Below are 13,520 nucleotides of genomic sequence, written 5' to 3'. Positions count from 1 at the left end.
CTGGTTGCCTACAAAGCCATGTTAGGCCGACTTTTTAAGGCTTATGTATTCTTATGTGTTTTTGTGGGCTAAACCATCACAGATTTCAAATGTTTTTGCCAAAAAAATGCACTTGTCTGCTTTTCCTCTCGACACGTAATGCACCACTTTGTGTCAAGCCGGCTTTCTCTCGACCCCCACTCTTGCCGACAAGCGCTCAGATCTGCCTTTTTTAAAGTAATTTGATAATAATCTCCTTGTCTGATTAGTAACTTGTTTTTGTAATGTAATTATGTTATCCAAGTGAGCGGATTACAGTGACCGCCCAACACTGGATTAAAGCAACTAAGCAAGCACTGAGGACATTCTCATAGTGTCTGTTTCATCCATCCAGCTCCGCAGACAAAGGCCCGGGCCTACCTGCTAAGCCCTTCTTTTGATTTGATTGGAAAATAGCCTCTGGTGGAAGCTCTGACTGGATAAGCAACAGTGTGTTGTACTCACGCCAGCTTGGAGCGAGGATGCTGGCACTTACTCCAGTGTGTTTGTGTGTGTGTGTGTGTGTGTGTGTGTGTGTGTGTGTATTTCCTATTAATTTGGCTGGCGTGTTGTTGGCACGGTGGGTATGTGCGCTGGAAGTAGGGCAGAAACAAAGAAGCAGGAGGTAATAGACAACACATGGACCAAGGATAAAGTACTGAGTAAGAGCCACGTAACAGATTCTCCCTCCATCTCTTTGTCCCTCTATCTCTCTTTGCTCTCTTTCATCATCTCTTTCTCATCATAATCACTTCTTCTATCCTAACTGGGTGCGAGATTCATTTGCTCATCACTCTACATCACAGGGTTGTGTAACAAAATGGTAGTTAGAGTCCCCTTTTGCTAATCACAAAACAAAAATTACATAAATGGATGAATAAATGATAAGTAGTGAAAGTGAGCTATTTTTATGGTGGAGTGCGGAGGATGAATTGAGGAGTCTCACAGCCTTGAGGAAAGCAGCTGCTCTGTAGTCTGGTGGTACGGCAGGAGGTACTTGTGCATCGCTTGCCACACGGCAGCATAATAACATTCTTGACAATATGACGAAATACTGAAAAATATTTTTCAAACTCACATTCGTCGCTGAGCTCTCCCTGCAGGATGCTTCTGCTTGAGGTGGTGAAAGAAGTTTTTTTTTATTAGAATATTGCCATTAACACTATGAATTTCCTGTGTAATACCGTTATTATCTTGAACAAGACGACACAGCACAACCCTTGTACCAATGATGTTGTGGTTGGTTCTTTATTGGCCCGCTGCAGAGCCCTCCTGTGCTGGGCCGTGCACACACCATGCCAGTGATGTTTCCAGTCAGCTTTCTGTTGCTCCTTGTGTACAGGAATTTTACGTTCTTAAGTTTTCACAAGAAATACCGTCATTTCTGAGATTTCTTGACATGGGTGGAAATGCGTGATGTCAGTCACAGTTTCTCTGTGAATCTGATTCCCAGGAACCTAAAACTTATTTCTTCCGCATTGCATCCACAAATTTAGGAACTCTCTTTGTGCAGTTTGAAGAAGTTGAAGGATTTGACCCCGGCATTGCAGTCACCAGCTGCCCACTTACTCTGCCATCACATTACTTAATAGAGCCATCACAGAGTGACACCACTTCACTTTATTAACCGTTTCCTCCCTTTAAAGCGAGCAGGAACATTTTATATAGACGATCAATGATTGATGGAAATCTAATGATTTTTTTTCCATGATGCACACCTGGACAGAGACAAATCTGCTGCTGCAGAGCTGATTTATTCCCTCTCATTCCTTCACACTAGTCTGCACTGCATGCACTTCATATCCAATAACCTGCTCTTGGTTCTCGGAAGACTGGAGTGTTTTTCGGAGCTGCTGCCTCTGTCCGTGTCCGAATGTGGACTGGCAGCGCTGGAGTAATTTAGTGGTTGAGCGAGTTAATGAAGAAGAGGGGAGTGAAAGGGGCAGAGAGAGAAAGGAAGTATGGATGAAAGACCTGTGTGTGTGTGTGTGTGTGTGTGTGTGTGTGTGTGTGTGTGTGTGTGTGTGCTGCTTTGATTTGTGGACTTATATTGAAAATGATTCCTCAGACACTGATACACTGATAGGAAAGAGTAGGGAAAGTGTGTATTCTGTCCTCATTTACATCTGTAGGCTTGTGTGAGTCTTGACTGTTGGTTCAGGAAAGATTTTCAGCCTACTATGTGTGTGTCATATACTTTTATCAGATTTAGCTTTGGATGAGTGAACCTAAATTGTTTACATCTGTATTAACATTTTGATACCCCAGCAGAAAGAAAAATATAGTTCTACCAACACATTTGTAATAGTGTTGATAACAGTGGCTGAGGACCGATTTTCTTCCCTGTTGTTTCATCTGTGCGACCTTAGGTTGAAAATCTGATTGCAGACCAGTTACTTTCGCAGCATCTGTAAAAATCATGCTCTCATTTAAAGCAACATATAATAGTTAGTTGAACACCACAATGTGGAAACCCAAATTTTACAGCAAGACTATGTAACCTTTGCTGAACCGCTGTCACTGACTAGCAGACAACTGCTAACCTTAGCTAACATTAGCCAGCTCGGGTCATACCAGAACAACTGAGTCTATTGCTGAGTATGTTGAATTGAGCCATGATGCATTTTATTGCTATTTTATTGCTATTTTTATTGTTATTGCGAATTCTGCTTTTCGTTTGTGAGACGAATCATGTGTTATTACTTCTATCTAAAATGAAGTAGCATCACTTTAAATCTTGTCCACTGTGAACACCAGATGATTGTACGTTTAAGTTGCATGTCGTCACTCTCAGTCCTGTTATATTGTCAATAGATGAAACCTGTTAAAACAAAGGTGCACAAAAACAATACTACACAGAACAGTAGGCACGGACCTCATTATTTTTTGCTGTGCATAATACAGTAAGCCATATTCCTAAGTAACTGGCAGGTACAGTGAATGTAGCACCTTTTTCAGCAAGAATTAGAAATTACACCCCTCCTGAGGTTGTGCTCTGGTTGTGCAAATGGAAAATATGACAGAACCGCTTTGTGTATTGTAGCAGAGATTTTAATTAGCCTGTGGAGTTCTGATGACCTGCATAAAGCATAACATAGATTAGTTATTGAAGGTGCCCCTAGAAACGTACCATAAAATGAATCATCACATGTCCATATGGGATCAAATGTTTACCCTTAGTGACACAGGATATTGCAACACTTAAAAAAATGTTAATATCCTCTTGCATATGGCCGTGAAAGATCAGCATACTGTAATACAACATGCCAGGTCCTGTCTGGAACCGCTGAATGGTATCTACTGTATCTATCCGCTCTGTCCACCTGCTAAATCCAAACGCAATAACACAGCAGAGATAGCGATCAGCTGAATTATGTCATCTAGCCATGACAGACTTAACTCTGGAGATGGATTTAGAGAAAAAAGGAAGGGCCCCCATCCTCTTTGCTGTGCTGGAATCAGAACTTCTACGTTGGAAATCCCATGTTAATGAAAACACTATCCTTGGCGGGTGGCTGGTGTTGAAATCCATTCAGTACAGTTCCCAGGATTTCTCACACTTTCACATTGTTTGTTCTCTCTCTCCGCTTCCTTCTTTGGCTGTGTAGGAAGAACCTCTTCAGATGGTGCCGACTACACCTTGTATCCTGCCTGGCAGTTTCTCCCCCCCCCCCCCCCCCCCCATCTTTTTCTCCTCCTCTCCTGATCTCCGCTGCTAAGTCTCATCTCTCTGTATCAACATCAAACGCCTGATCTGGTACAAACGTTCAAAGACTCTAACAGTTTGTTTCCAACTTCCTTGTCATCGTCTCATTCCTCTGCTCTCTGTTTACTCTGGGATTTGCGTTAGAAAATACATTTTGGGATGGCTAATCCCACCACGTTTGATTTCCGCGGCAGGGTGATGGCTTCCAGCTGCGCTCTGCGGCATATTTGTGTGAAGAGCGATCTTCGAAAACAAGTTTTGTCGGTGGTATAAATCAGACCGTTAATGCTGTGCTGGCTCGGCGCACAGTCTCTCTGCTTACATGGTGGCCCTCTGTGTGCGTGTTGGTGCGTATGCCTGTGTCTGTGTGTGTTTGGCAAAACTGAGTGATGATGTTTTTACACCACAATCAAGCCCATTCGCAAACCTTTAAATCAAATACCCTCAAGTGCCGGCACAGCATATTGCAAATTTGAATATGCAGCATAATCTTCTTTTTTTTTCTTAACTTGCTTTTGTTCTTTGTATTTTGATAGTATTGATCATATTTCATGTCGTTCTCAGCATTAGGCAGTGGTAGGAGCTGTGTGCCAGCACAGTCCCAGCATGGGGAGATGGAGGGCGTGTTAGAATCCAAATGGTTCTCTTCATTATCTGCACATTGTCTGTCAATGTAGAAACTCGACACAGTCCACAGGTAAATAAATCTACTGAGCTTAGCAACCTTACAGAAACTACAAGACTCAGAGAAGTCACTGCTCCCGGCAAAGAAGTAATGCAGCACATAATCCCTGTGAAACCACAAATTAGCATTTGTACACTTTTTTCTGCACAGATTAAACAAACAAGAACTAACATGTTGATTAATGAGCTTTAGAGGTGAGAGCTGTTTTCTCTCTGTTTCCAGGCAGTATGCTCAGCTGGGGTTGGCTGATGGCTGGAGCTTACCAGTCAAAGTCATTTTAAAAGATGAAGTCTTTTCTGCGAGGCACATCATTGTATGAAGGATTATAGGGGAAAAGGCCAGTCGGTGGAGCAGGTGGCCCAAGCCAAAAAAGTAGCTTTTATGGATAACAAGAGACATAAAACCTTTTACTATGCAAAAAACATGCCCTCATCTTTTTTGAGCAATGACAGCAATGCTACAAGTATCTACATCCGAATTTCTGACATGCACAGATCTTTGTAGATGTTGAAAAGCAACAGTTACACAGGTTACAATATTTCAACAAAGCTAAGACTTTGCAGCACTTTCACCACCAGTTTGATACATTTTATAAATGTGAAATGTTTTACATGACTGTGTTAATGGATGGCATTAGAATGCACCGTGGTTTTGTTTCCTGGTCCCTCAGCTGATTTATTTTTAACATGCACTGTGCAGAGAATCTGTTCTGTGAATTTTCAATAATGGACTGGCTTCCTTAGGACTTGGACTGTCGTTGGCTTCAGACTCCTCTCAGGCAAAGGCGTTCTCAAAGTCTAGAGTAGCAGCTTTGTTTGACTTGAACCTCCTGCCATTAGCAGAAGTGAAAGGTGTATTAACAGTGTGCTTTAAATACTCTTGACCCCTGATATCCTCGGTGAAGTGGCTCAGCGTGGACCTCTAATTGCTTCTCCCCAACAATGACGACATTGCTCAGATGTGGGGGCTTGTTTATTTTAGTAAAATAGAAGTTATTTCTGTGCCTTTTGACTCTCTGCAGCCTGCTCTCGGCCTTGTCTGGAAACAAGCTCTCAGTCCTGCAGTGCTTCTGTTCTGTGGTCTCAACCAAAGTAACATGACAACTTACCTAATAAGTATTTGTTTTTGCAGTTACCTTGACAGCGTTGTGCAACACAGTCCTAATGAAATGGAAATTTGCATTTATTTGTGTGTTGCCCTTCACGTCTGTTTGGATTTCTGTTTGCAGGTGTGCACATGCAAATTTGTGCACGTCCCATAGGTCCGAACACGGCTGCATGAGCACTATGACCATGATTGCTTTTTAGTTTGTGCATGTTCGTGTTTGTTCGATTGAAGGGGCGCATTTCAAGAGGAGCCATCCAGCTTTAGAAGCCAGATGTCAGAGGTCGCTCCACATTAGTGCCGCCGGTCAATCGCAGGCCTTGCGTAACTCTCCTGCTTCTTTGTCTCTGAAGGAAGTGGATTAGAGCCTGTTTTCTGAGTTGGGACCTGGGATGATTAGTTAGGCCTGTTTAGAATGCATGCACTCACAGATGCATACAAACATGCACTCAAAACAGACAGCCTGGATGGGAGAATAGACGGTTTGTTTTTAAGATGCTCGTTATTTCAGTTTCCGCCAAATCATTGCAAATCAGATGATGCAATGTTCTTTGATGCTGGCACGTCAGGCAGCTTTCTTTCCTGCCTGCGTGTCAGAGTGGATGGAAAATCCTCAAAGTAATCAGGAACTTTGACTATTTTATCAACAAGCCACCAACAAAGTAAGACCTCCAGGTGACGTTTGGTGATCTGCCAGATTTGCTGTTGTACACAGAATTTGGCTGGTGGCTAGAGCAAGTCGTGTTTATTTATATAGTCCAATATTGCATACAGTGTGTCAATGGTCATTAGAGGCTTACAAAAACAGTTTTTCCAGACCCAGCTCAAGATCTCTCAGAGGACGAGGGAAAACAAAAGAAAAACACAGAAAGAAGTCAGGAGTCAGCAGCCGTACTGTACTTCACAACAAAACCATGCTGTTGTTTAGCAGGCTTGTTACCATGGTCACCATGGAAATATTTGCTTATTAGCACTTAACACCAAGCACAGCTGAAGCTGATGGGGAATGAAGTTTTGCAGGTATTTGGTTACGTCACAAAGTATTGGACAACTTAAAGTTTTAGCCTGATGGTGGCACTAGAGGCAAAGTGGAGGGATCACTAAAGGGATTACAGGTCCCCCAGTGGGGAACATGAACATCTGTAGGAAATTTCTTAGCTCTCCATCAAGTAGCTGTTGAAATATGCCACTCAAAATCACAAATGTCAACCTCATGGTGGCTTTGGAGCAGAAGTCAAGGGATCATCAAAGTCATTAGCATACTTTGTCTGGGAACCGCGACTGTCTGTACCAAATGTGGCAATCCACCCAGTCATTGTTATATGATTTCTTTGTGGGTAAATTGTAGTGACAAAGAATGAACGGAAAGTGCAACAGTTAGCAGTCACTTGGTTACACAAGCTCTATCTTGTGTAAGGGACCTCCTGATCTTTGACCCCTCATGGTCTCAGATGCTTTGTAATTGGTAGTTTCCATCAACTGAACATACACATTTGTGTGCATATACACTCACACAGACAATGGCAGAAGTTGGAAATGGCTAGAAATTTGATATATCCAAGCATATATCTCTTTACAACGAGAGACTGAGAGAGAGCGTCTGTTTCCTCCAGTGCCATCGAAGGGCCTCACCCTCAGCAGGAGTCCTGACAGCTCGCAATAGATGAACCGAGCAAAGTGCCCGCCCATCAGACAGCATGATTACACCATACATCACAGGCTCCCGACCACAGGCCTTTATACAGCCCAAAGAAACCAGCATGCTGAACATTTACAATTCACAAGATTATGGAAGAAGCTGTATTCCTATTTAAAGTTAGGATGCAAAATTACTGAATTTGATGCAACAACACATTTTAGACAAGTTGGGACAGGAGCAACTAAAGACTGGGAAAGATGTGGAATTCTCCAAAGACACCTGTTTGGAACATTCCACAGGTAAACAGGCTCATTGGTAACAGGTGATAGTATCATGATTGGGTATGAAGGGGGCATCTTGGAAAGGCTCAGACGTTCACAAGCGAGGATGGAGCGAGGTTCACCACATTGTGAACACATGATTGTATAAAAGATGTTACTACAAGGACTCAGGAACACTTTGTGAAAGTGTCAGTAAACACAGTTTGTTTGCAGATGACTGAATTCTGTTTTTATATACATTTTACACAGCAACCTCTTTTTTTGGAGTCCATGTTTTAGGATTCGTGTTACTCAACGACTGTATTCTTACCCTTAAAGTCCCCCTCCTCTGTTTTTGTCTCACTCCTCTCTCTCTCTTTCTCTCTCTCTCTCTCTCCTTAATGTTGAAGTCTGGAGAATTTATTAGAGATTAGCTTGTCAGAGAAGGCTTTTTCCATGGCTCACTTTACTACATTCATCATTCATACACATAACAGATAGCATTCCACAATTTATCACTGTGGGCCCATCTCCTCATCAGCAGGTGTGTGTGTGTGTGTGTGAGTGTGTGCGTGCATGCATATTAGTATGTGTGTGTCTTCTCATGCACTGTATTTACCTCTGCATGCACATGCTCATATCTTTCTGTGTGTTTGCGCACGTTATAATGGGTCTGCGTCTAAATGGGCAGACATCCATGCATCTGGCTGGCTGGAGCGCGCGCACACACACACACACACACACTTTTCCACATACGATCATAACTCATTCAGAGACACACACACCTCGCTCTGGAAGCTTTCAGTCACAGATCATATACAGCCGCTTGTACGCATGAGCATGCATTTGTGTTCACAAGTTCGGCATGTATAGCCAACAAATTGTAGGCTACATAAGATGAAGCTTTGATCCAGTGAGGCAAATACACAGACGCACACACTTTTGTGTTGTGACACACATTTTCTGTTGATTAAAAGAATGTAATAACTTCAAACTCCTCAGCCAACAAAAATATACAATGACCAACCAACACCCAGATTGTATATAAATTCAACAGATACTGACGTCAAAATGTTTTCAACACATCTTTATATAATATTCGGTGTCATGGAAATCATTCATTGGTCTACATAAATATGTAAATGCCTTTGTGCGTCATGATTATGGCGTTCATTGTAGCAGATTCCACTCATGGCTTAGAAAGCAAGATATGGCCTCTTTGCTATTATGCCTGACTGAAGTGCAGTTCACTTGGACTGACATAGCTTGAAGCTGTGTTGCATTCAGAGCTAATTTTCTCCATACCTGCTAACATGCTTTTTCTTTTTCTTTTTTCTTTTTTTTTGCCCATTGACAAATGAAAACATTTTGAATCAGTAATGGCCTCTCTTCTTCCTCCTGTCCTTTGTCTCTCTGCATCAGTCGGATATGTCTCTTCTTTCACATCTCGTAGTTATTTGTGCCATTTATTAATATGCCTGCAGCTGTCCTGGGCATAAAGTAGGCCAGGCAAACACATGCACACGTAAGCAGACATACACATGCAAATACACACATATGTACCGAGCGAGAGGCAGTGAGAAGTAGGGCAGACAAGCAGGCAGTATTACCAAAGCCCTTGGATCTCAGGAGCAGACTGTCCCAGAGGAGCATCATGTCATAACAGTCCTGATTGCACAGCATTTAGGAATGCCTGCAGAGTTAACCTCTCAATGATGAGGGGTCGCCAGTGATGTCATCATCACCCCCTCAGATGCCCCCCCCCCCAGTTGCACATACACATCCTTACATTCATTCCCCTCCATTGCCATCTCTGTATGGTCTGGGGTAATTGTCCACAAATGCTCTGTGGTGGCAATTAGACATGCAAGACTTACTCTGAAGCCAGCCACTTCCCACTGAACACTTCAGATGCTTCAGTTGGCTTGTCATCTATGCTTTAACTGATCTTTTCCTGTATTTACTTTTGGTGTAACTCAGGTTTCCTACCTTTGCCCTCTCTTCCAGGTGCAGTACAGTGATGCGCAGAGTGGTAAGGATTTTGTGACCTATCTGACCCTCTCCCCTGTGCAAATGACTTTCCACGGCACCGGGAGCACCCTCCAAGCCAGCCATGACCAGGTGTGTGTGTGTGTGTGTGTGTGTGTGTGTGTGTGTGTGTGTGTGTTGAAGGAAGAGTGAGTGTCACACCTGTTAAGAAAGGAAATGGTAGATGGTAGAAAATGGCCCATAAATATGAAATATAATATAGTTATAGCATATAAGGTTACAATAGAGTGATTAAGCTGCATTAGCGGTCAATCTGAAAATCATTGGATATGCAGGTATCAGCCATTTGATCGGCTGTTGCATGACGTTGGCTGCAAACATACAGTTTGGGTTAGTACATTCATGATGCACACAATTTCTTAGTGAAAATGCACCTAAGATTCAATTCAGGGGCAAAAGTTGTGCATGTAAAATCGACCTTGATGCTCTGATAAAGGGCTACCTAGAATGTAGTAGGAGGAATTTCTTAATTGGTTTTAATCCTGATCCATTTAAACAGGAGATTCTCTGCATTGTCCAAACGCTTGCTATGGATAGTAAATTGGGATCCTTCTTGGAAGCTAAACCTAAGTCTCTATTAATCTCTTTAGTAGAGAGCAATGCTGGTAGTGATAAGTGAGAGTGTGGAACAACATATTGTTACCCGATTTTCAATATATTGTCCAGTATCATATATTTCCTTACATAAGATAAACATAAACATAATAAACCTTTTATAGATATGTCTGGGTAAAGATATTATGTGGTTGAATGATAAAGTGAACAACAAGAAAGTGTATTGCTGCACCCAATAATGGCTGATAATATCAGCCTGGCTCTTCTGTGTAGGTTCTGCTTATCCTGGTGCAGTGAAGTGTAGCATATACAGTAGTGTATACAGTGTAGTATATAGGGCATGTTGTGAGGAGACTTTGGTAGAGGTCTCATCCTCTAATTAACAGAGAAGCCTCTGCTCTGTGGGTTTAGTATTCATCACCGGGGCATCAGAACCACCTGTGATAATGGTCACTCGTCGTGTTTCTCCTTATCGAGCCTCTGTTCACCCCCACACACAGTCGCCACTTTTCAGTCCATCATAGTAATCCCCATCCTGATATCTGAAAGAGTATTTCCACAACTTGCGGCGTTACCCTTCTTTCTTTCTCCCTCCCTCTCTCGTTTTCTCACTCACTCTCTCTCACATACTCCCCGTATTCAGAAGGAGGCTCTTTGTCTTGTGTTGCCCAAGCAGAAAACCAGTTGCTTACATTCTATCATCTAAACATAGGACGGCCCTTTATTCAGCGGCCTTCAAAGCTTTAATAAAGTCCCGACCCGGGCCCTGAATGGGACAGCTGACAGGGGGCTAGTGCCGCCACCGCTAACTGAGAGCCAAGCCAATATAGGCCAGGCAGGTCTGCGTCCTCGGGACCTGTTGTTGCCAGGAGCACTGGGGCATGACCGACTGTTAGAGAAGGCCTTTCTTTTTCTCTTCTCAGTACAGTGAGGAGTGCGACAACAAAGGGAGCACCTAACAATAAGGGGTCACCCTCAGTAGCCCCCCAAACCCTTACACTTGTTGAACAAAGTGGGGCTGAAGCGTCACACATTTGGTTGATGATGGTGCGGACACCAGCGGCTGTGAGCATGGGCCTGCGGTTGATGCACTAATAAGGCCCGTAGAGTTACCTGCAAGTCAATAGGATAGCTTGAATAGAATCTCAGGCATGCTGATGCACACTTTCAGATCGATCTGTCAAGCGTCTGGGTTGCCAATCAATAGCTCGCTGGAGATCCGCGTGTTTCGTGTGCCACATGTTGGCCTTGGCACCCGTGCACACAAACACAGGCCTTGCACTTTTATCTGTGTAATTAGACATTGTAAATCTGATGAGATGGAGCAGGGGATCTCTTGGCTAAGAGGTGATAAAAAACCTTTCCTGGAGCATATCTGTGTTGCTGCGTGCACACACACACACACACACACACACACACACACACACACACACACACACACACACACACACACACATCCCACATTAATGTGTGGAGACTCGAGTGTGTTTCATTATACATCGCTGTGGGGATTTCCTGCTGTCTTATCAGTGCTGTCATGGAGGTTTATGTCAGGTAGACCAGAGCAATTGATAACGATCAGGAGCCAAAGGAAATCCTCTCCACACCTCTCTGCCCATGATGTATGAAGGAAAGATGTGTAGGATATGGCCTGCAGTTACGGAAGAATGGCTGAGGAAAATCCAGTTGGCAAAACAGCATTTGATGAAAAGTAAGCAAGATTCCTTTCTAACTGTTATAACAGCAACATATTAGTTTGAGTTATAGTATTGTTACTCTTTGTTGTTTGCAAACAGAATAGACGTGAGCGTCATCCGTGCATTCACTGATGACTTGTGTGTTTCTTATTATTCTAATAATACTGTTGTGCGTTTTTGTGGTTTTGTCTTCATTTGGCAAACTAGGAAGTCTTTACCAAACAGGGATTGTTTTTGCCTTGTTTTTGTGTTAGACGTGTAATCAAAACATGTAGGGCTGTAAATCCAAAATAAAAAAACATATCAGCTGTTGATTGTCCCTCTTAATTAGCCTCCAAATGAGTAGAAAACAGGGATTTGAAGATCGCACATGGCTCCAAAACTTCTTAGTCTTTATTAAAGATCAAAGAGAAGATGGAATCGGTTCAGTTCATCAGCTGACTGTAGAACAATAGCAGTAGTAGTGATGGGAAGCATGCTTACCATAAATCAAGGCACAGTCTGTAATTTGTGGTCAACACTTTGTTGTTTTGTTGCAAAATGCAAAGACCATGCATCCCTTCCAACCCTGCCTGTCCCCCTCTCTTTCTTTGCCCACCAGCTTTTCATGCCATCATCCATTATCAAGGCTGTGGAGCAGGGAGCCTAATGGTTAAGGCGCATACCAAGCAACCGCTACGTCCACGGTTGGACTCTCAGCCGTGCAAGCTAGCAAGCTAACATTACTTTTGTGAGTTAGCTTTGCAACTGTTACACCTGACAGTTTGTATGTGTAGATATTCAAGTCAATAACTCACCACATAAGAAGTAGTTTACGTTGTAATTTAGTGTAATTTTCCACTGGGTTCATGCTGACGTCATAGCGAGGCTAAGTTTAAACTCAATGCTAATGCACCAGACCCCTATTACACCAGGTCATGTTCCCAGCTAACGTTGTCAGACACATAAATGTGCAGAGTTGTGTATCTTGGTGGATCTAATTACCTGTTAAAGGTGCAGAGTTGGCGATCAGAGAGTAAAACCTTAGTGAGGCTCTCTGTTGCACAGTAAACATTATTGATTGAGAGCAGAGACTCTGTCAGTGTAATTTTTACAGTGGTCTGCTCTCTATCAACAAGTGCAAACATACACACACAGAAGCACCTACACATAAACACACACCACAGTGCTTAGTTGCCATAATCCTTGGCCTTGTGCAGACATTCCTGGAGGGCCTGTATGTGTGAGAGATATACAGCTGAGTGCTCTTTCTGACCTTATGTGCCATCTACTCAGTGCCATCTGCCAAACACATGTGAGCCCGTCGGCTGCTGCGCTCGCTGAAACCCGCCCGGAGCCCAAAATGTTTGTCAGCATGTTCTCCATTTGAGTTCTGAATGACGGTATGTTTAATTAATATCTTTAAACCAAATAGATGAGGGGGAGAAAATACAGCATTGACAGCTTTTTGACTAAACAAAAGCCCCGCACCAAGAATATGCTACCCCCGCTTTTTGTTTATCAGTTCCCATGTTCAGCTGCAGGTTTATTTTTAGGTAACCTCTTGTTTGAAGCGCCTTCTGAACTTATAACCAGTGTCCACAAACCTCCGGCCTTGCTGCCTGCTCTCTGAAGGTCATATCAGTTTTGCTCAGTTAAATCTGTACTCACTCAATTGATCTGTGAGTTACAAGATGGAATTAAAGGCCATCGCGCTGGGATATATTTAGACATTTTCTCGACAGGGCCACATGCTTTTTAGACAGGCTGATTTCTGTGTTTGTTCTGCAGAGCTGAAGTAACTCTCTGCCAGTCTTTCTGTGGCGGC

At 43.0% G+C, this 13,520-nt stretch overlaps 1 protein-coding gene across 1 annotated transcript in view; it reads left to right on the top strand.

Annotated features, from left to right (window-relative positions):
* Window positions 1-13,520, top strand: part of stau2 (staufen double-stranded RNA binding protein 2) — an 83,507-nt gene that overhangs the window by 45,837 nt on the left and 24,150 nt on the right. Inside the window, exon 13 of the mRNA XM_076761358.1 lies at window positions 9,420-9,533. Coding sequence (XP_076617473.1) covers window positions 9,420-9,533 — 114 coding nt within the window. The remainder of the gene's footprint in view (window positions 1-9,419; window positions 9,534-13,520) is intronic.

The sequence above is a fragment of the Chaetodon auriga genome, chromosome 21 (genome assembly GCF_051107435.1).
Source record: "Chaetodon auriga isolate fChaAug3 chromosome 21, fChaAug3.hap1, whole genome shotgun sequence".
Lineage (NCBI taxonomy): Eukaryota > Metazoa > Chordata > Actinopteri > Chaetodontiformes > Chaetodontidae > Chaetodon > Chaetodon auriga.
The sequence above is the reverse complement of the archived record's forward strand: the minus strand, read 5'-3'. Positions and strand labels throughout refer to the sequence as shown.